Source organism: Sus scrofa, chromosome 3 (genome assembly GCF_054392235.1).
Source record: "Sus scrofa isolate SSC_HxYL_T2T_F1_AM1 chromosome 3, Sscrofa_HxYL_maternal_Yorkshire_Landrace_v2.0, whole genome shotgun sequence".
NCBI lineage: Eukaryota > Metazoa > Chordata > Mammalia > Artiodactyla > Suidae > Sus > Sus scrofa.
Window position 1 is genome coordinate 18,696,944 of NC_139385.1, and position 21,033 is coordinate 18,717,976.

Genomic DNA, 21,033 nt, shown 5'->3' on the forward strand with positions numbered 1-21,033 from the left:
TGGCAAATGGGAAGAAAGTGAACCAAGGGAAATCACACTGATACTGTAGTTGTGAGTTAGCTTTGATGGTTCGGTGCCAAAAATGCAGGGGCCATATTCTCCTTGCCCACGTGGTATTTAGTTGTAAATATAGATCTGTGCATCCGCTGGCGATGGTAAGCTTTTCAGGGTGAAGGTGTCTTCTCCTGATTTTTTCGCAAACTCTTTCCAAGGTGCTCGTGTTTGTGCACTTGCACATCTTTTCACCTCCAGAAAAGTAGGGCTTGGGAAGGCCAATCACAACCCCGGTGATCTTGTTTCCTCCTCCCAAAGCTTCCTTGAAGAGTTTCCCCCCATTTGACTGGACGGAGGCTACAGTTAGGTCTGAGGCTCTCAGTTGGGGTGATTTTATTGCGGGGGATGTTTGGCAATGTGGAGAAATTTGTGGGTTAACACAACTGAAGGAAGAGGGTACCACTGGCATCTGGTGAGTGGAGGCCAGGGCTGCTGCTGAATATCCTACAGTGCACAGAACAACACTGGAGAATCTTTTACCCAAATGTGAATAGTGCTGAGGTTGAGCAGCTCTGAGTTAGTCACGTAGAACTGAATAGAACACATACAGAATTTCAGTAATTAAGAAAATTAAAAAGGGGATCTTTGCATGAAAAGCCAGTGTCCCACTCATGTCTGGGTCATTTCCAAGTTAGTAAATGCCCTGGCATTGCCCACGTACTCCTTCGCGGGAGTGGATACGTTATCACCACCAGCATCTGGCCCCGTTCAGGGACCATGATGTCGCTCTCAGGTTTTGTGATCAGTGTGTCTTGGTGCACAAGGAGCTTGTTTGAGCTCCCTCAGCTTTGCTCTGGAGCATGAAGCAGGCTCTCTCTTCCCTGGTGGTTTCTTTCACTTTGATCATGATACCATTTTGGAAAAATTCACCTACGATTTACTAAAATTCCTCCAGACATTTAAAGTTGAGTAAAATCATTTTTATTGAGAAACAACATTAAAAGACACTTGTTTTGGAGTTCCCATAGTGGCGTGGTGGAAATGAATCCAACTAGTATCCATGAGGATGCAGGTTCGATCCCTGGCCTCCATCAGTGGGTCAGGTGCGGCATTGGCGTGAGCTGTGGTGTAGGTTGCAGGCGCAGCTTGCATCCTGTGTTGCTGTGGCTGCAGCTCTGATTGAGCCCCTAGCCTGGGAACTTCCATATGCCATGGGTGGGGCCCTAAAAAGCAAAAAAAAAAAAAAAAAAAAAGAAAAGAAAAGAAAAGATACCTGTTTTGAGGGAAGAAAATCAGAGATCATCCTACCCACATAAACAGGCTTTACCTCTTCGTAATCCTATTCCATCTTTGTCCTCGTGCTTATATCCTTTTACAGTTTGGGTCCTGGTGTACACATACTGTTTTACTTACGACTTTAGATTTTTAGATTTTATATATTTTTCTATATCTGAATATTAGCTCTCTGACTAATCTTTTTTCCTGGCTGCATAATTGTTCCTGACCTGGCTTCTGGGAAGGAGCATAGTCTTTGGGCCAGACCTGGGTTTTAGTTTTAGCTCTGCCTTTGACTAGCTGAAGAACTAATCTATCTGTGTTTTAGTTATACTAACATTGTGTAAATAATGCGGATAATAATTATACTTACGTTAGAGCTGGGAGCGTTGAATGAGAACATGTATGTAAAGTGCGAAGTGCAGCACCAAGCAAATAACAAGAGCATACGAAGTGGTTCTTATCACTGTCTTAGATGTTAATAATAAACACCTTATTATCATTGATGTTTTGCTTTTTTCCCTTTCCTTGGACTCCCACTCTGGAAAATTTCCTCTGAACTAAAGAATAGGGTCTTTTTTTTTTTTTTTTTTGCTTTCGAGGGATATTCCTGTGGCTCATGGAATTCCCAGGCTAGGGGTCGAATCAGAGCTACAGCTGCTGGCCTACGCCACAGCCACAGCCACGCCAGATCTGAGCTGCGCCTCTGACCTACACCCCATCTATGGCAATGCCAGATCCTTAACCCACTGAGGGAGGCCAGGGATTGAACCCGAGTCCTTATGGATACGGGTCAGGTTTGTTAACCGCTGAGCCACAATGGGAAGTTCTTCTTCTTTTTTTTTTTTTGGATTTAAATTGGCATATAATTGACATATAACATGGTTAGTGTTAATTCCAGATATACAACATAATAATTTGCTGTAGGTGTATATTGCAAAATGATCACTAGTGTGAATCTAGTTAACGTCCATTACCACCCATAGATACACATTTTTTTTTTTTCTTATTTTACTCTCTTAGCAACTTTCAAATATATACGGTCAGTATTGTTAACTCTAGTCACTGTAGTGTACATCACATCCCCAGGACGTATTTGCCTTAAAAAGGGAAGTTCGTACCTTTTTACCACCTTCCCCCCTTTTGTCCACCCTGGACCCCTTTACTTTAAAAAAATTATTGAGGTCCTCAAAGAGTTTTCTGGGTTTTATCTATTGATATTAAAACTAAGACAGTTCGGAAATACTTAAAAGTAACTGTGATGAACTCAGTACATATATACAGATAACATACCTTTTTAATTTTTTAATTTTTTATTTTATTTTTTTACAGATAACATATCTTAATGAAAAATAACTTTTCCAAAGTAAACAAAAAGATGTACTGACAAGAGCAGTATTACTTTACACTTTTGTCATTCTCTTTCTTACGTAGCTTAATGAGGTAACTTTTGCTTTTTCTCTGTTGCATATCACATAGACTGTAGCCTCTAGAAAGCTCTGTGGTACACTTGTAAGATAATAAAAGTGAGGAAGACAATAGTATTCTCTTAAAAAGAGTTATGAATTTGTGAACCCCCAAGGCGCTGGAGAACCTCTACTGTATATTAATGCTTGGTTGTGTTTTTTTTTTTTTTTTTTTTTTTAAAGAAGAATTATGTACATTGATTTGTAAGAGAGTTGATCGTGTGTATCTGAAAGGCCTTTTGTGTTTCAGGTGACTTACTGAGTAACCTGTTGCAGAGTCCTAGTTCAGCCAAACTGTTGAATCAGCCAATCCCCATCCTTGACGTGGAGAGTGAGTATATCTGTTCCCTGGCCTTGGAGTGCCTGGCCCACCTCTTCAGTTGGATTCCTCTCTCTGCCAGCATCACCCCGTCCCTCCTTACCACCATCTTCCACTTTGCGCGCTTTGGCTGCGACATCCGGGCCAGAAAGATGGCATCAGTTAACGGCAGCAGCCAGAACTGTGTGTTGGGTCAGGAGCGCGGCCGGCTTGGGGTCCTGGCCATGTCCTGCATCAATGAACTCATGTCCAAGAACTGCGTGCCTATGGAATTCGAGGAGTACTTACTGCGTATGTTCCAGCAGACTTTCTACCTCCTGCAGAAAATCACCAAGGATAACAATGCCCACACAGTGAAGAGCAGGCTAGAAGAACTCGATGAGAGGTAATGCAGACGGGTGTGGAGTCGGCTGTGCCCTGACAATGGGCCTTGACTGTTGATCCCGTTGTGTGCTGCCTAGTGTCTGTAATCCTCTTTGGTTTCAGAATCTGGGGCTCCTGGTGAGGACAGGAGAGGTAGGTGTGGACCAGTAAGTCTGAGCTTAGCTGGAAGGGCTAGGGTGGTCAAGGGAAAGGAGTTGAGTTGGAAAAGTGCTTGTGAAGTGTGTAGGTTGGTTGTCTTCTTTGCCCATCCATCTCCTGTCCTCCCTTCCACCCTGGTCCGCCCTCTTCCTCACTCTTTGCCTGCAGGTCTGACTTGGTGCAGAAACTGAGACTGCTGCTCATGTGTAGCCAAGAGCGGGAGAGGAGGCCTGTGGAGGTACAGGAGCTGTACTCGCCCTTCCTCGCCTGAGGTTGCTTGTCGGTTCTTACTCTTTGACTTTCCCCAAGGGGACATCACGCAGTGTGTAGGAATGTTGTCATTATTGTGCGTTTTACACTGGCGGCAAGTTCTCCTCACAAGGAAGGAGAGAAGTTAATGTGGGCACATGTACCTGCATTGCTTTGTTGTCCACCTGAATGTTCAGAGCCTTAGCATCCCCTAGCTTTTCTTCACGGAGGATGCTAAACGATGACCCCGAAGGATGCTGAGGCCCCCGTCTCATTGTTTGTTTCCCTTACAGACGATTTGTCGTTTATCTGTCTTACAGCTTTCATTACTATGACACTACTGCGGTGTGAAAACGAGGGGAAGTTGGAAATTTATATTAAGAGCATTATGTTGACTGTTCAGAAACTTTCAAACAGATAAATTGTATTGAATTAGTAAATATTTACTACAGATTGGCAGCAAAAGTTGTTAGTATCGTGATCAACTTTTCCCAGCTTGTTTTTGTTATTAAGCAGTACAGAGTTAAGCCGTTTCCTTTTCCTTAGAGTAAGTAAGTAGCAGGATATAAAGTCGAGTGCCTAAAGTTAAGACAGTTTTCGTGCTTTTTAAACTTAGCAATTTTAATAGCTTTTCCTAAAGTTAAAAACAATTGGTACATAGGACTATTTTGGTTTGGTTCATTCATTGTAAACAAGCTTTATGTAAAATTTTCTTTGTGTAATCCCAAAAGAACTCATAATCTGGTATGGTAATATGTTTTATTTTTCATCATTTGGTATTGCTTTCTATTTGAATTCGAAGGCATCAACATTCAGACACACAGCTTTATATTATATCCTTTCCAGCTTTGGTTAAGAAAGGCTGTACTTTCATACGTTTAAAAAACCACAACAGTAACCTGACTGCTTATACGAACTCTCAGATAGCAGTTGTTTTTTCACTTTTACTTGTAGTCTAATGTTTGTTATGGCTTACATTTGGGTCGTGTAAAAATGTCATCCTGGATGATCTATGTACTGATTTTGTTACGTGTAACTTTTGTGCTCTTGGTTTTATATTTTAATCCTATGCTTCCTATTGCCCTGCGAAAGCTGAGAGGTACCTGGAAGCAGAAAGGTGACATGAACAATACTGTGTGCTTGCTTCCTGGCTGTTGGGTCCCTTACCACTAATTCTAAACAGCTAAGTCCATTCTCAGTTGTTTAGGCGCTGCTTAACCAGGTTTCTTGCTGCTGCTCTTCTCTACTGCCTTTTTTTCCTAACTTTCCACTGCTCATTAGCACCTGTACCAGAAGGTGGGCAAGGGAAAGAAAATGAGGTGAAATAAAATCTGGAGTTTTAGCCACTGAACAGTCTTACTTGTATTTTTTTTTTTTTTTTAAATTGGGTTGGAGATTAAAATAAAACTGAGATTGTGCACTATTTGGCCCAGGACTTCTCCTTATTCTTTTATGGGTGGCAGGGAATTGAGTGCATCTTCCTGGAAAGCCGTAAACTGGTTGATGACTTTGAATAAGCTGAGCAAGGAAAGAGGTTCCTGCTCTTGAGTATTAGTGATTGAAGGCCTCGGAGAGAGGTCTTTTTGTACTTAACTATCTCTAAAAGCAGTTGATTAATGCCTTAGTGTTTTTCAAGTATTTGGCCCCATGATCCTTATCAAACAAATTAATTTTTTTTTTAAGCTGCAGATAAGCTTACCTAGGGGTGGTGCTCCCACAGATTGGCCTCCCTCAGGGTGATAGGTCCCAGGAACAATATGGGACATTTTCTTTACAGGCCAGTTTTGCTCTTCGAGTAGTAGTCATCGTCTTCCCCTTTATTATCTCATAGATCTTTGCTTAAAAACAAAAACAAAACAAAACAAAAAAACCAGCTTTTTGCAGTTAGGGTTTCAGAATTGCTTTTGGCTATCATTTAATTTTTGGCTAAGGCCTAGTTTATTGTTCTTAATCAGTCTCTGATACACGATTTATGGAGGTACAGCCATCTCATTTTCTAATCACCTTTTGGTATTTAGGGGCTTGAAATGACAGTTTCTGACATGTGAGAGTGATGATGTGCTGTGAATTTAATAACAAAGGTCTTTTATCCTTGCAGCTGTGACCCACCCTCTTCTGTGAAATGATTTTTGAGTACAAATGAATTGGGGATTCACTGGGATGTGAAAAGAAAGAGCACTGGATTGGGAGTCCCATGAGCTGGCTGAGTGACCTTGGCCCAGTTACTTTATCTCTCTGGGCCTCGTCTGTAAAATGAAGCAGCACTAAACTGTCCCCGGGTCTTGTCCAGCTCTGACAAACAGCCCTCCTCCCTTACCTTTGACCTCAGTTTTAGAGTGGATTGGGATGCGCTACGTTTAATTAGCATCAGGAGCCAGAGGGTGGGGATGAAACGAGAATTATATTGAATATCTTCGCAATATATGAATATCTTAGCAAGCCTGACTATGCCTTACCTGGATACCCTGCCTTTTGTATAGCCTTGTTTTGTTTTGGGGTTTTTAGTGCATTCGTTTTAATATTTCGGCCTCCGAGCAAAGAAAACCAGCCTTCTAGACGTGCCGCGTTGAAATGACAGATGACCTGCCCATTGACTTTTTAGTGTCATTTCCTTTCACTTTAATGGGGGCATAACACTGAGTTAGAAAATATGAGAGCACTAGCTTATAAGATGCCTTTCTAGATAGTGCCTGAGGATTAAAGTTGCTTTTCTGCTATGTTTCAGGTGGTAATGGAATGAAGGGTTGCCTGACCTGTAGGTAATTGTTGTAGGCCTTTATATTTTTAACTGACAATATGTTATAAATCTGTACAGTTGTGTACTGAAAGAAATTTGGATTGAATTTGAGTTCTCTTCTCCGGAGGTGGCCGAGTTTCTGACTGGTGCCTTTTGTCTTCTTGTCTTATTTAGCTACATCGAGAAGTTTACTGACTTTCTGCGGCTCTTTGTGAGTGTTCACCTAAGAAGAATTGAGTCCTACTCCCAGTTCCCCGTGGTGGAGTTTTTGACACTTCTGTTCAAGTACACATTTCATCAGGTAAAGCACCAGAGCTGCCTGTCCCTTCCCACCCCCCAAAGTCTGCTTTGTTATTTTCGGGAGAAAGAACGTCTTTGTGCACTTTCTCAAACCTTTCGGAGTTCTCTTGTGGTGTAGCGGTTAAGGATCTGGCATGGTCACTGCTATGGCCTGGGTTTGATCCCTGGCTGGGGAACTTCCACATGCTGTGGGCATGCCCACCCCCTCCAAAAAAAATTTATCATAATAGTGCTTATCATAATTTATCATAATAGTGCTTATCATAATTTATCATAATAGTGCTTATCATAATTTGTCATAATAGTGCTTATCATAATTTATCATACTAGTGCTTACTGTGTGAAGAGGAACACATTGCTCTTTTATAACAGCCCTATGAGGTGGGTATTATTATCATCTCCATTCCACAAACTGAGGCACAAAGAATAACTTGCTGAGCATCGTACAGTTAGTGTAAGCAGTGGAGCCAGGATTTGAACCCATAGAATCTGTGCTCTTAGCCGCTAGTATGTTGGAGAAGCCAAATATAGAAAATGTCTGATATTCAAGTCTATAGTTCCGATCTGTAACTGTCACTACGATGTCCCACGAGGAGATTATAAATAGTGACACTCTCAGGAGTTAAGCCTTGGTGGGTCCAGTTGTCTCCCCCATTCAGCAGATTTTTGTCTTTTTGCCTTTTGCTAGGACCGCTCCCACGGCATGTGGAGATTCCCAGGCTAGGGGTCGAATTGGAGCTCTAGCTGCCGGCCTGCGCCAGAGCCACAGCAACGCCAGATCTGAGCCGCATCTGCAACCTATACCACAGCCCACGGCAATGCTGGATCCTTAACCCACTGAGCAAGGCCGGGGATCGAACCTGCAACCCCATAGTTCCCAGTCAGATTCATTAACCACTGCGCCACGACGGGAACTCCTCAGCAGATGTTTTTTGAGCTCCTGTTGTATTTCAGGAACTAGACATAGAACCCTCATAAGCAAAGTACTTTCCTTCTCTGAATTTACGTTCTGGTAACCCGGTATTTTTTATTTCTCCATATATTTTAGCAGCTTTATTGAGATACAGTTTACATACTATGATTGTTTACATACTATGACATTCACCTGTTTAATTGTACAATTGTTTACATACTATGACATTCACCTGTTTAATTGTACAATTCAGTGATGTTTGGTAGATTTATAAACTTGTGCAGCCATCATCACAGTCCAGTTTTGGACATTTCTGTCATGTCCTATCACTTTTGTGTCCATTTGCGTGTCTTTTTAAAATAAGCTTTATGTTGATGTATCACACACATATGGAAAAGCACATAAATCATACATGTACAGCTTCATGAGTTTCCCCAGATGAACCAACTGTGTTACCACGACCTAAGTCAAGAAATAGAACATGACCAGCACCCCCAGAAACCCCCTCGTGTCCCTTCCATATCACTTCCCCTTCCTCTTCTCCAGGAGTAACCTGACTTCAGCATCCCAGCTTAGTTGTGCCTCTTTTAGAACTTCTCCAAATGGAAGCATACAATGTATATTTGTTGTGTGTGGCTTTTTTCACTCAGCATTACCTTTACAAGATGCACCTGTGTTGTGAGTGGCAGTAGTTGTCATTGTTTTATAGAAAGTCAGAAAATCCACGCCATGCTGATCTGGGCTACTTTTAGTTTTTGGTGATCATGAATCCTGTTACAGTGAACTTTCTTGGACCTGCCTTTTGGTGTCATGTGTATCTCTTTCTGTTGGTATATATTGGAGATGAAGCTGCTGCATCAGTGAGGACATCTGATGTTATAGGTTTTCTTTTTTGGTTGTTTAAATATCACTGATACAACAAGGTTAGAGGAGAGGCAAGGATGGAGGCTAGGAAGGAGTGTGTGTGTGTGTGTGTGTGTGTGTGTGTGTGTGTGTACTAGGGGATTTGGAAAGGCCTGGGTGGAGGAGGAGGGTTAAAGGTTAAAGTGACAAGACCCCTGATAGAAGGGCCAGTGAGTGTGGAGCAAGAAGGAAACACTCTGAGCTCATCAGGCCAAAGAAGGGAGAGAAGAAGTGATGAGATAAAGGAGGTGAGGTGGAAGGAGAGAAACATCAGAGGTAGGAGAGTTTCGAGATGGATCCAGAGAAATCTTAAAGGGGACCAGGAAAAAAAAAAAAAAAAAGGAGGATTTGATAGGTCCCTTAGAATAAGTGCAGCAGAAATGAAAGAGAGCGAAGGAACCAATGCTGAGGTCAGAAAGAAGGGGTTTATTTGGAAAAACAGAATGAAAGTGTCCTGCAGTTTTGCTCCCTATTTAAAATAGGATCTTAGGAGTTCCCGTCGTGGCGCAGTGGTTAATGAACCGGACTAGGAACCATGAGGTTGCGGGTTTGATTCCTGCCCTTGCTCAGTGGGTTAACGATCCGGCGTTGCCTTAAGCTGTGGTGCAGGTGGCAGACGGGGCTTGGATCTGGCGTTGCTGTGGCTATGGCATAGGCTGGCAGCTACAGCTCCGATTCGACCTCTAGCCTGGGAACCTCCATATGCCGCGGGAGCGGCCCAAGAAATGGCACAAAGACAAAAATAAATAAATAAATAAAAATAAAATAGGATCTTAGCATACGTGGTATAGAAGAAAGCTAAACATGTTTTGGAGGACTCATGTCTTATGCCTACTTCTTTGGACATGGACCCAGAAGTTCTGGTTCTTTCTATTAGGTCTCTGTCCTTGGACACGTCTTTTAAATTTCCCAAGGAGATGGACTGCAGTGGATGTCGTTAGGGTCTTTCTGTGTTCTCTTCTATGATTCTTCCACTAGAATTCTATGGGTTAGTTTTCTATTGAACTGAAAGCAGTGGTTTTATATATATAATGTGTTATATGCATATACCGGGAAAAGAAATAGATTGATCATGAAGCAAACAGCAAGCTTCTCTCTTCCTCCCTCACCAGCAGGTCATTGTCAGCTGGCCTCCTGTGTGAAGACTGCTTTTCTGGGTATAGACTCCTAACTGTGGGTGTCAGTGGCCTTGAGGTGCAAGCAGAAGCTGATTCTAGCTGGAGGGGCTAGAGGGTCCAGAGTGGCAGGAACCTGGAAGGTGCTCTGGGTTTACCAGAGAGGAGGCCACCCTTTGCTGGAGAGGTGGGGCAGGAAAAAGATGGCAGGGTGCACTCTAGGCTCAGGAGCTGGTAGGAGAGTTCTTTGGGATAAGAAAAAAAATTTTTTTTTTTGGGGGGGTCTTTTTTTTATTATGGCCGCACCCGTGGCATATGGAGGTTCCCAGGCTAGGGGTCGAATCGGAGCTGTAGCCGCCAGCCTACACCACAGTCATAGCCACACTGGATTCTTAACCCACTGAGCGAGGCCAGGGATTGAACCTACATCCTCATGGATACCAGCCAGGTTCGTTTCCGCTGACCCACGACAGGAACTCCCTGGGATAAGTTAAGAATAAAAAATAAAATTGCTCTCAAGCGGGAGCTTTAAACACTCATCTCTTCATTAACAGTGTAGCCTTAGGAGTTCCTGTTGTGGCTCAGCCGTAATGAACCTGACTAGTATCCATGAGGATTCAGGTTCAATCCCTGGCTCCGCTCATGGGTTAAGGATCTGGCATTGATGTAGGCCGGCAACTGCAGCTCTGATTTGACCCCTAGCCTGGGAACTTCCATATGCCATGGATGTGGCTATAAAAAGCAAAAAACAAAACAAATATAGTGTATTCTTCCTTTATCCTAGTTTAATTATCTGTAAAGTGGGAAAATGGGTCTTTTGTTCTTGTTTAGAAGGTCATTGTGAATGTACTTTGCCTTTTGTTCCTACGATTCATGGACATTTTAGGACTGGTCAACATATTTTTAAAGAATACTCATGGAGTTCCCGTTGTCTGACTAGGAACCATGAGGTTGCAGGTTCGATCCCTGGCCTTACTCAGTGGGTTAAGGATCTGGCGTTACCGCGAGCTGTGATGTAGGTCACAGACTCGGCTTGGAGCCTGCGTTGCTGTGGCTGTGGTGTAGGCCCTCAGCTACAGCTCCGATTCAACCCCTAGCCTGGGAACCTCCCTGTGCCGAGAGTGCGGCCCTAGAAAAAGGCAAAAAAACCCCAATAGTCATAAGACACAGATGGTGGTAGTATCATCCTTTAACCATTTCCTGTCTTCTGATTCTTGGTCTGCATTTTTTCTTTCACCCACGTGTCCTGCGCAGTCAGTCCCTCTTGCCACTCGTCCTCCCCAGGCGTGTGTCTCCACTGTTACTTTCCTTGCTTGCCTCTGAGGTGTCTGTATAAGCATATGATTTCTGTCTTCCTGCTCCTTCTCTTGCTCTATCATCACCAGTTCCTTTTTGGTCTCACAGTTACCATTTTGCTCCTTCTTCCTAAAACATGCCTGAACTAGTGTGGCCTATGGGAGTCTTTTTTCCTTCTTCTTTTTTTTTTTTGTTTTTTTTTTGTTTTGTTTTTTGTTTTGTTTTTTTGCTATTTCTTTGGGCCGCTCCCATGGCATATGGAGGTTCCCAGGCTAGGGGTCCAATCGGAGCTGTAGCCACTGGCCTACGCCAGAGCCACAGCAACGCGGGATCCGAGCCGCGTCTGCAACCTATACCACAGCTCACGGCAACGCCGGATCATTAACCCACTGAGCAAGGGCAGGGACCAAACCCGTAACCTCATGGTTCCTAGTCAGATTCGTTAACCACTGCGCCACGATGGGAACTCCCATTTTTTTTTTTTTTTTTTTTTAAAAACCATCCTTGAGCCACATGGTAAATTCTCAATTCAAAGGCATGAGAAAGATGTGTATAATTGCAGAGTACTTTGATGTGGCCTTAAAACTTGGATTTATGTGGTGGTTTTTCTCAAAACACGTCCACATGCATCTGATGGGTTATATGTTTTGGTGAGTGGGCTGGTAGGTATTTACTTAAAACCAAGGAAGGGCAACTGGGTGACCTTACAGGAAGCATAGGCCAAGACTACATCTCTTGGCTGCACGTTGAGGGCCTGTCCACAAGCTTACCCATGTTATTTCCATGGGCCTTAGGAATCGTTTTTTCCTGCTTATTCTTTGGGTTCATTTTGTCTTCTGAGGATGGCCCTGCTAGTGGTCCTGAGTGAGGACCAGGGCTCCCCTGGGGATCGTGAGGTTGAAGTTTGCCACGTTTACGTTTATAGTTTCTCTGCCTCAAACCTTCACTGTTCACCAGCGCTGTCACTGGACAGATTCCATAGGTGCCCTTGTAAACTTCTGGATTTCCTTGGGTCAGAAATGGAAGGAAACGGATCCAAGAAGACGATGGTATTATTTCTTTCTAAATCTAATCCTGCCACCAAAGGTGTGGTTCAGTGAAGTAATCGCAAGTAAAACCAAAGACTTCTTGTAGGTAGCAAGAATCTGAGTGTCTGTATAAGGATGGCGGCGGGGCACAGTTGAAACTGAATGTGTATGAGAAGGCGTAGATGCTGGAGAGTATGGGGCCTGGGTTTTGCATGAAACAGACTCTGTCTCTCTTGAGAAAGTGGATCAGTTCAGGGGTCCAGGCGCTAGGACCCTGGAGAGACTTGCTCTTCTTTCCTCACTTGGTGTTTAGCAACACCTGCCTAGAGGTTGCTATTAGCCTTTTTGACACCTCTGCTTTGCAGACTGGCCCAAGCCTGTGGGTCAGATTTAACAGGCTTATTTTCTGTCTATTACGTGGGAAGGCTGCAAGTGTTACTTTCCTTCCTAATGTTTAAATGTGTAAACCTGTCACTTTGGAGCTACTGAAACTTGGTTTTGTAATAGCATGTAGTGGAAAGAGCCTTGGCTGTGGGTAAAGGGACATGCTCCTACCCCTGACCTTGAACATGTCTCTGGATCTCAATTTCTTTGAAACAGATTTGAATTGGGATGATCTGTAAGAGCTCTCTGCATCACCGACTCAGATTTTTACAAGTTTGCTCGGTTTATTTTGTAAATTGGTTTGTCCAGCATAGTATCTCCTTAATGATGTGTTCCATGGACACCCCTGTCTTGTTAGGTTCTGTAGGGCCCAGTTGTGAAGACCAAATAAAAGACACCAATTGTGGTTACGCAGAACCCGAGGGAACCTAGGCTTAAGGTTGTAACATTCTGGTGGAAGTAAAAGCTGGTGGGTGTGTTTCTGAGGAGTAGTTGCATTAAGTAATTTCATTGTCTGGATTTCTTTTGCACCATAGCCTACTCATGAAGGTTACTTCTCTTGTTTGGATATCTGGACGCTCTTTTTGGACTATCTGACAAGTAAAATTAAAAGTCGTCTGGGAGACAAGGAAGCAGTTCTCAACAGGTAAACCGCAGAAACATTAATAACTAGAAATAGACATTTTTGTCATTTTTGTCAGAGGCAACCATACAGTCAGACCTCTAGTGAAACTGAATCACATAAGCTGTATAGGTAGTAATGCCATTGAGCATTTCATCTTTTTTCCCCTTAAATATCTCATTTAAAAAAATTTTTTTTTGGCATTCCCGTCGTGGCTCAGTGGTTAGTGAATCTGACTAGGAACCATGAGGTTGCAGGTTCAATCCCTGGCCTTACTCAGTGGGTTAAGGATCCGGTGTTGCCGTGAGCTGTGGTGTAGGTCACAGATGCGGCTCGGATCCCGTGTTGCTGTGGTGGTGGCGTAGGCCAGGGCTGCAGCTCCGATCAGACCCCTAGCCTGGGAACCTCCATATGCTGAGGAAGCAGCCCTAGAAGAGGCAAAAAGATAAAAATAAAAAAATAAAAATAAAAATAATTTTTTTTCTGATTAAAGAAGTAATATGTGTGTTAATTTTTTAGATACGATGATGCTTTTGTGCCCCACCCCCCACCCCCATGGCCCTTATTTTAGAGATACAAGTATTTATTGGATGAAATGATACGATGCCTGAGATTTGCTTTAAAATAATTCCCTGGGGAAAGTGGGTTGCCCGTATGTTGATCATCGATCTTGAACTTAGTTGATAGGAACTTGGAGTTCATTATTGTCTTACTCCTTTGTATGTGCTTGAAAATTTCCTAAATAAAATAGTAAATACTTGTAAGGAAAATAAAGCATTTTAAAACCAGCAAAGGTGGAAAAATATAAAGAAGACAAATGATCCATCATCCAACAATCCAGAGATAATTAGTTTTGTTCTTACGCTATTTTAAAAAACAGAAAATGGGGAAATGTTCTTCTCCCCCACATGTTTCTCAAGCTCATTTTTCTCGTTTTGCACAGAAAGATGCTTCCTGTACACTGCGGTCATTATGCATCTAATTATCTAAAGCTACGTGTAGACATCTAATCTATCTAGAATGTTCGGCATGTTGCAGATGCTCAGTACATAGTATCAGTGGTTGATGGTGGTGATAGTGAACACGCCTCCGCCAGAAACCTACTAAATGGAGGTGGCGAGGAGACCCCCACCACCCCTGTCTGGGAAGAGTTGGACTGAACCTCTGGAACCCTTCCCATTGCTGAGGTCCTATGAGTTTTAAAAATTCTAAATGGAGTGTTTGTATTCCAAGTTTAAGCATATGCACTTTTGTTCCCAAAACTATTTTCGTGATTGCACAATAGCTTCCAAGTTGTTATGGTGTCAGATCATATGTGGTTATGGGTAGTTTATTTGTGTAGCAGAAACCTTCTTACACAATAGTAGATCCTGATTTTGGTGAATTTGCCAGTTCTGAGTAATTGTGCTTTTGAATGAGATTCTTCAAAGAAAAGGCACTTCCGCCAAGTTCTCTTTCTTATATACCGAGCAGTTGCATCCTTTGGTTCTGGGACTGTGCCTAAGTTTGCTGTATTTAAGCGGTAGATTTTTTTTCCCACATTTCTTAGGCTTGTTGGAAGAATAAACTGAGGAAATGATATGAAAATGCTTTTTAAAGCACAGTACACATGTGCTTTAGGTGTGGAGACTATGGTTTGATTGAGGAAATACACACTTGTGCAGATTATTGCACCAATAGGAGGGGCAGTGGTGCAGAGTTTAAATTTCTGCTGCTTCATGGTAGCACTGTTACTTTTGGTCAGATTGTATGCTGATCACATTTCCTCTTGCAAAATGAGCAGAATGGCTAGGATTCAAGGAAATTGTGTGTATAAAATACTTGCTACAGTGTCTGTCACGTATTACATCCTCAATAAATGGTCACAACAGTAATAATAAGTAATAGAAGATGTTGCTGCCATTTGACTGAGACGGTGACCATGTTACTAAGTGACAGGGTCTCTGGACAGCAAAGGCCTTCAGTCTGTGATCTTGATCTGCCTGCCCAGGCATCTGTCATCTGTTAGTATAGTTGTCAGTGGGTCTGGCTAACCGCCTTAAACACTCGGGATTTTTCTCTTTGATCATTTGATTTTTATCCTAAACGAGGCTTTCTAATTTTTCATGACTTAAAAAAAAATACACGTATAATACTTTTATGCCTTAAAAAAAAAAAAACACACACACACAAACCCTGAACCTTCAAAGCTGGTGTGTGGTTTGTGCCGTTAAATGGTAACCATCATCTGGGGAACTGCTTCTCAGTCAGACCCCCCCGCCAGTGGTCTAAGGTAGAGACTACGAAGAAGGGTGTGTAAGGTAGTTTGTTGCTGTGTGCACAGAAAATCTTTGAACTTTGATGTTTTCCTGTCACCTCTTATGCTCTGTATTTATACAAGTGTGTACCCAAAGATTTTTACATGACAGTTTTGAAAGTTTGGCAACCACTTTTCTAGGTTAAATTAGAGATCCCAGCATACTAGAGATGCACTGTTTCGTAGATGCAGCTGATAAAGAGGACTGGCTTCTGATAGTTACCACATTCATTCATTTCAACAAAGAGCCTGTAAGTGCAATCAACTGTTTTTCAGCTGATAAAATATATCTGAAAGAAATTGGAAGGGGCTTTTGTGGCTTGAGCCAGAATTTCAGAAGCAACTGATCTTGCAGGAAGTCGTCAAGAATGTTTTCTTGGTGTCTTAAATGGGAAACGTAGGTGTGGTTAAGTCACAGAGGCAGCATTCAGTTCCTGTCCCTTGTGGTTTAAGGGTTTTGCATCATTCATCACAACAAAGTGGTAGGGATTGTAGGCTATGAGTTGAGAAGCCCAAATGTTTGTGGATTTCTTTTTGGTCCTAGGAGCTTGGAAATTGGAGCTCTGCATATTCCTTGCTCAGTAAGGACGTTCAAGAGTTTCTTGATCAGAGCTACTGGGCACTTAGAGAACTCCAGTCCCAGGGTTAAGGGAATAAATGTTCTGTAACATACTGAGCGGGGCAAAATTGCTAATAGGGTTCCTTGTCCAGGTTTGCCATTTTTGAAGCAGTGCTGTGGGAAGAACTGAATTTCAGTCTTCTTTTCCTCTTTGGCTTGGGGAATGGTTGTGCCTCCATTACAAGTTGTTGAGAAAATTAACTGAGCCAGTGTGTTTCAAGTACCTTGGCTGACAGTAGCTGTTCAGTAAGTAAGCATTAGTTCTCTTCCCCTTTCTCTTGCACACCCTTCTCTCTGTGCCTGTCAGTGTGAAGGGAGACACCTGTGCAGAAACTTATTTTTACGGGAAGGCGAGGAAACTCGAAGTGAGTTAAGCAACCTAAAGTTATCGAGTCATGTCCTGTGAACCCTCTTGCCTGAGAGAACTGGCAAAGGCTGGCCACAGACCTGCCAGGTTGACATGAGATTGGATTGTAAACAAATGTGACTAAGCGTGAGAAAAATTGCTGCCCTCTCATTCTGCTTGGGTCTTTCCGCTTAATAAAGAGGAAGTGCCATTGTGACGCATGGCATTTTGATACAACTAATAAAAGGTAGTAACTAGGTTTATACGAAGGCTCTGGCAGATTTCTAGCTCCTGCTAAGAGAAATTCATGCTCTTGACTGCCCGAGAGACCAAGTGAATGGCCTCCCAGAGATTTCATTGAGCTGAGAAAGTCATCCAGGATTGTGCTTCAGCGCCTTACAGTTCTCTGACTTGGAATTTTATCTGTTTATTGCCTGTGTGTTTATTCATTTTTTTGTTCATTTGTTCTTTCATTCATCATAGATTTACTCAGCACCTGCTATGTGTCTCCTTCACACGTATAATTTTAACTCTCAGAAGAAGTTGGGAGTGCTTTCGGAATCTCATTTATGGCTTGAGCCACACAGGTGTATAGGTTTATTTCCATTGTAATTTTAAGTATTTAATCTGTAAATTTCCCTCTGAGCACTGCTTTAGCCTTATCTATCAAATTTCAATGTGTCGTAGTTTCCTTTTCATCTAAAATACTTTGTAATTCTCTTGAGATTTCTTCTTTATTAACTAATTCCCAAATATTTGAGGATTTTCCCATATGTCTTCTTGTTATTGTTTTCAGATTTATTGTGATCTGCAAACATTTTTGTAATTTTAATTCTTTTCAATTTTTTTTTTTTTTTTTTAAGGGCTGCACCCACGGCATATGGAGGTTCCCAGGCTAGGGGTCTAATCGGAGCTATGGCTGCTGGCCTACACCACAGCCACAGCAATGCCAGATCCGAGCCTCATCTGCAACCTACACCACAGCTCACAGCAATGCCGGATCCTTAACCCACTGAGAGTGCCCAGTGATTGAACCTGAGCCCTCATTTATCTTTAGAGAAACAGTCTATTGTCTTTGCCCAGACATTTGCCAGTTCTCTTGCTTTCCCTTCATTCTCGAAGTTTCAGGTTTCTTTCTCAATACCGTCTACCTTTTGTATTATTAATCAGCTCGGGCTGCCGTAACAAAATACCACTGGCTCGGGTGGCTTACACTACAGAAATTAATTTTCTCATACTTCTGGAGACTGAAAGGCATGGATCAGGGTGCCAGCAGATTCAGTTTCTGGTGAGGGCTCTCTTCCTGGCTTGTGGACACTGCCTCCTCTGGGCCCTCCCGCGGCCTCTCTTCTGTCCGTGCACAGGGAGGAGGCGGGGAGAGAGCAACGCACTCCACCTCTTCATATGAGGGGATTAAGGCCCCACCTTTATGACATCACCCAACTTTTATTGCCTTTTATAGGCCTTCTCTCCAGATGCAGTCACACTGAGAGTTAGGGCTTCAGCGGTTTTGAGTGGACAGTTCGGTCCAAAACACCTTCCATCTGAAGAACCTCCTGGAGGCTGGGTGTAAGTATTAGTTATAAGTATTAGTCATACAGTGCTTTAAAAATCTTCGGTCATTCCCACGTGTGTGTCATCTGCGACAACCTGTTGATTATCTTTCTCTTGACATGTGTTCAGTGTCTCCTCATTCTTTGTATGTCAGCTAATGTTTTGGATCCATTTACCTGTTTGTTCTATCAGCCTTAGGCAGGGCTTCCATCTCCACAGTCACCTATGGTCAAGAGTGGATGCTGAATCTATAGATCTTTTGTTTCCATTGTGCAGTCATTTGCAAACACTGAGGGTGGACAATGCTTCTGTCTTGAATGAAGTCAGCTCTTGTGCCCACCAGGCCTTGAAATGTGACAGGTCAGGAGGATTTTTAAGTAGTCTTTAGACTGTCTCTAGAGAGTCTCATGACAGACGTTGAGCTCTTAGACTGGATGGATTCTATTTGATCTTGGCCCTGGATACCTTTTAGCTTTGAATATCTTTTCGTCCCGGTACTCGCCTCTATAAGATTAGGTGGTTTTATTAGAGTCCCATCAGGAAAACAGAAACCTCACTGAATTATTTTAAGAATTCAATGTAGGGGAGTTCCCGCAGTGGTGCAGTGGTTAATGAACCCGACTAGGAACCATGAGGTTGCAGATTCGATCCCTGGCCTTGCTCAGTGGGTTAAGGATCCGGCGTTGCTGTGAGCTGTGGTGTAGGTCACAGATGCAACTCGGATCTGGTGTTGCTGTGGCGTAGGCCGGCGGCTACAGCTCCGATCAGACCCCTAGCCTGGGAACCTCCATGTGCCGCGGGAGCGCGCCTAGAAAAAGGCAAAAAGACAAGAAAAAAAAAAAAAAGAATTCAATGTAAGGAATTGATTAAACAAGTTTTAGAGGAGTGGAAAGCAAAACCAACACTGAGACAGCACAGACGATACAGGAAGCACTTCCACTCCCCCACCCCCCCACCCCGCTAGGGTGCAAAGGAAAGGGGTGTTGAGGTCATTAAAATCTAAACTGTCAGAGGGACGGCCCCCGTGCAGCCAGAGCTCAGATCTCTGAGGAGAGGGCACCACCTAGCTGCCACAGGAGCCCAGGGGAGGGGCCTTTGAGGAGGAGAGGATGTAACCTGGCTGCTGCTGGCACCTCTTTGAGTGCCTGATGGGACTGGTTCGGGCAGTGTGCAAGCTGGAAACTGGAACCAGTTATTACTGCCAGGTGATCGTTGTTGGGTGACACAGCCAGGACACAAGCCCACAGGAAGAGTGGAGTTCCTTTGCCCACTCCCCCCTTCTGCCTCCCGGTTTTTCTCCAGTGCCCTCACTGACAGAGCCCAGCAGGCAGAGGAGAAATGGGCTTTTCGGGGGAGTTCCCGTCGTGGCGCAGTGGTTAACGAATCCGACTAGGAACCATGAGGTTGCGGGTTCGGTCCCTGCCCTTGCTCAGTGGGTTAACGATCCAGCATTGCCGTGAGCTGTGGTGTAGGTTGCAGATGCGGCTCGGATCCTGCGTTGCTGTGGCTCTGGTGTAGGCCGGTGGCTACAGCTCCGATTCAACCCCTAGCCTGGGAACCTCCATATGCCGCGGGAGCGGCCCAAGAAATAGCAACAACAACAACAACAAAAAAAAAATTAAAAAAAAAAAAAAAAGAAAAAAAAAAGAAATGGGCTTTGCGTAGTCTCAGTCCCAGCATCACAGCGTGGGGACAGTGGACTGGCGCTGAGCGCTGAATAACCAGTGTGCCTGGTTTGCTTTGTGAGTGGAAGCAGCCCTCAACTTCTCTTAGAAACATATCAGGACAGGCAAGCATTTAGGCTGCATGATTTGTTCTTGAAAATCAGTGGTTTGTTGGCCCTTGAGGTAACGGTTGTTGCACGTAACTTTGGTGTCTTCTGAGTTACGTTCTTATCTCACTAGGGAAATATCCAAGCCTGGGGCTCCAAATGTTTTCTCTGAGAAATTATTCTTAGACATAGATCAAAGAGTCAGGGTTTCCCTAGGGTTTTTCCACCTCCTCTTTGAGATTTTAAATGTTCTTAAAAGTTGACTAAAATTTAGGTTTGAGGGAGTGGGCGGAGCAGGCTCAAAGCCTGCTGGTGGTTTACATGTAGCGAGGAGAACATGAGATGTTGAGTTAGGGAGCCCTGGGTTCAAATGAGCCAGCTTCGTAACCTTGGGCAGTTTATTTAACTTCTGTTAGCTATGGTTTCCTCATCAGAAAAGTGCCAGTAATACTACCTACCTCTCACAGTTGTTAAAAGGATTGAATCATTGAATTAATTGACGTTTATATACAGTACTTGTAATCCTCAGGGAAAACCACTGAGAAAAAAACTTTGAAGATGCATGGTAGGAGTTCTCTTGCCGTGTAGCAGTAAGGATCCTGTGTTGCCACTGCAGCTTGGGTCACTGCTGTGGTGCGAGTTCGATCCCTGGCCTGGGAGCTTCCACATGCCGCAGATGCAGCCATAAAATAAATAAATAAATAAATAAATAAATAAATAAATAAATAAAGGAAAGGCAAGAGAATGAAAATAGTACACTAGAAAATATCTATTTAACACAGAAGTGGTTATACTGAGAATTGAGGATTAAAAGATATGACATAGAAGACAGTGAAATGGCAGGAGTCCTTCCTTATCAGTAATTACATTAATTGTAAAGGATTAACTTCTCCCATTAAAAGGAGATTGGGGGCGTTCCCACTGTGCCATAGTGTGTTCAGAATCTGATTGCAGGAGTTCCCGTCGTGGCGCATCAGAAACGAATCCGACTAGGAACCATGGGGTTGCAGGTTCGATCCTTGGCCTTGCTCAGTGGGTTAAGGATCTGGCATTGTCATGAGCTGTGATGTAGGTCGAAGACGTGGCTCAGATCTGATGTGGCTGTGGTGTGGGCCGGCAGCTGTAGCTCCAATTTGACCCCTAGCCTGGGAATATCCATATGCTGAAGGTACGGCCCTAAAAAGCGCAAAAAAAAAAAAAAAAAAAAAAAAAAATCCAATTGCAGTGGCTCGGGTCACTGGGGAATTGTGGGTTCGATTCCCAGCCTGGTGCAATGGGTTAAGGATCTGGCATTGCCACAGCTGTGGCGTAGGTCGCAACCCCA

At 43.4% G+C, this 21,033-nt stretch overlaps 1 protein-coding gene and 1 long non-coding RNA gene across 13 annotated transcripts in view; both read left to right on the forward strand.

Annotated features, from left to right (window-relative positions):
• Positions 1-21,033, forward strand: part of XPO6 (exportin 6) — a 149,424-nt gene that overhangs the window by 92,037 nt on the left and 36,354 nt on the right. For 8 of the 12 annotated variants that reach the window (XR_014840390.1, XM_085017020.1, XM_085017014.1 and 5 more), the window contains 3 exons: positions 2,986-3,439; positions 6,737-6,863; positions 13,038-13,147. Coding sequence is in view for 8 of the 12 variants with exons in the window: in XM_085017020.1 (XP_084873146.1) it covers positions 2,986-3,439; positions 6,737-6,863; positions 13,038-13,147 (691 nt within the window). In the remaining 4 variants the exon portion in view is untranslated. Of the gene's footprint in view, positions 1-2,985; positions 3,440-6,550; positions 6,585-6,736; positions 6,864-13,037; positions 13,148-21,033 lie in introns of those variants that run through there. The other 4 variants (XM_085017022.1, XM_085017023.1, XM_085017021.1 and 1 more) reach the window with 3 other exon arrangements.
• Positions 3,519-5,176, forward strand: LOC146404450 (uncharacterized). Its single transcript, XR_014840437.1, has 2 exons — positions 3,519-3,570; positions 3,745-5,176. It is a non-coding gene; the product is annotated as an uncharacterized LOC146404450 (long non-coding RNA).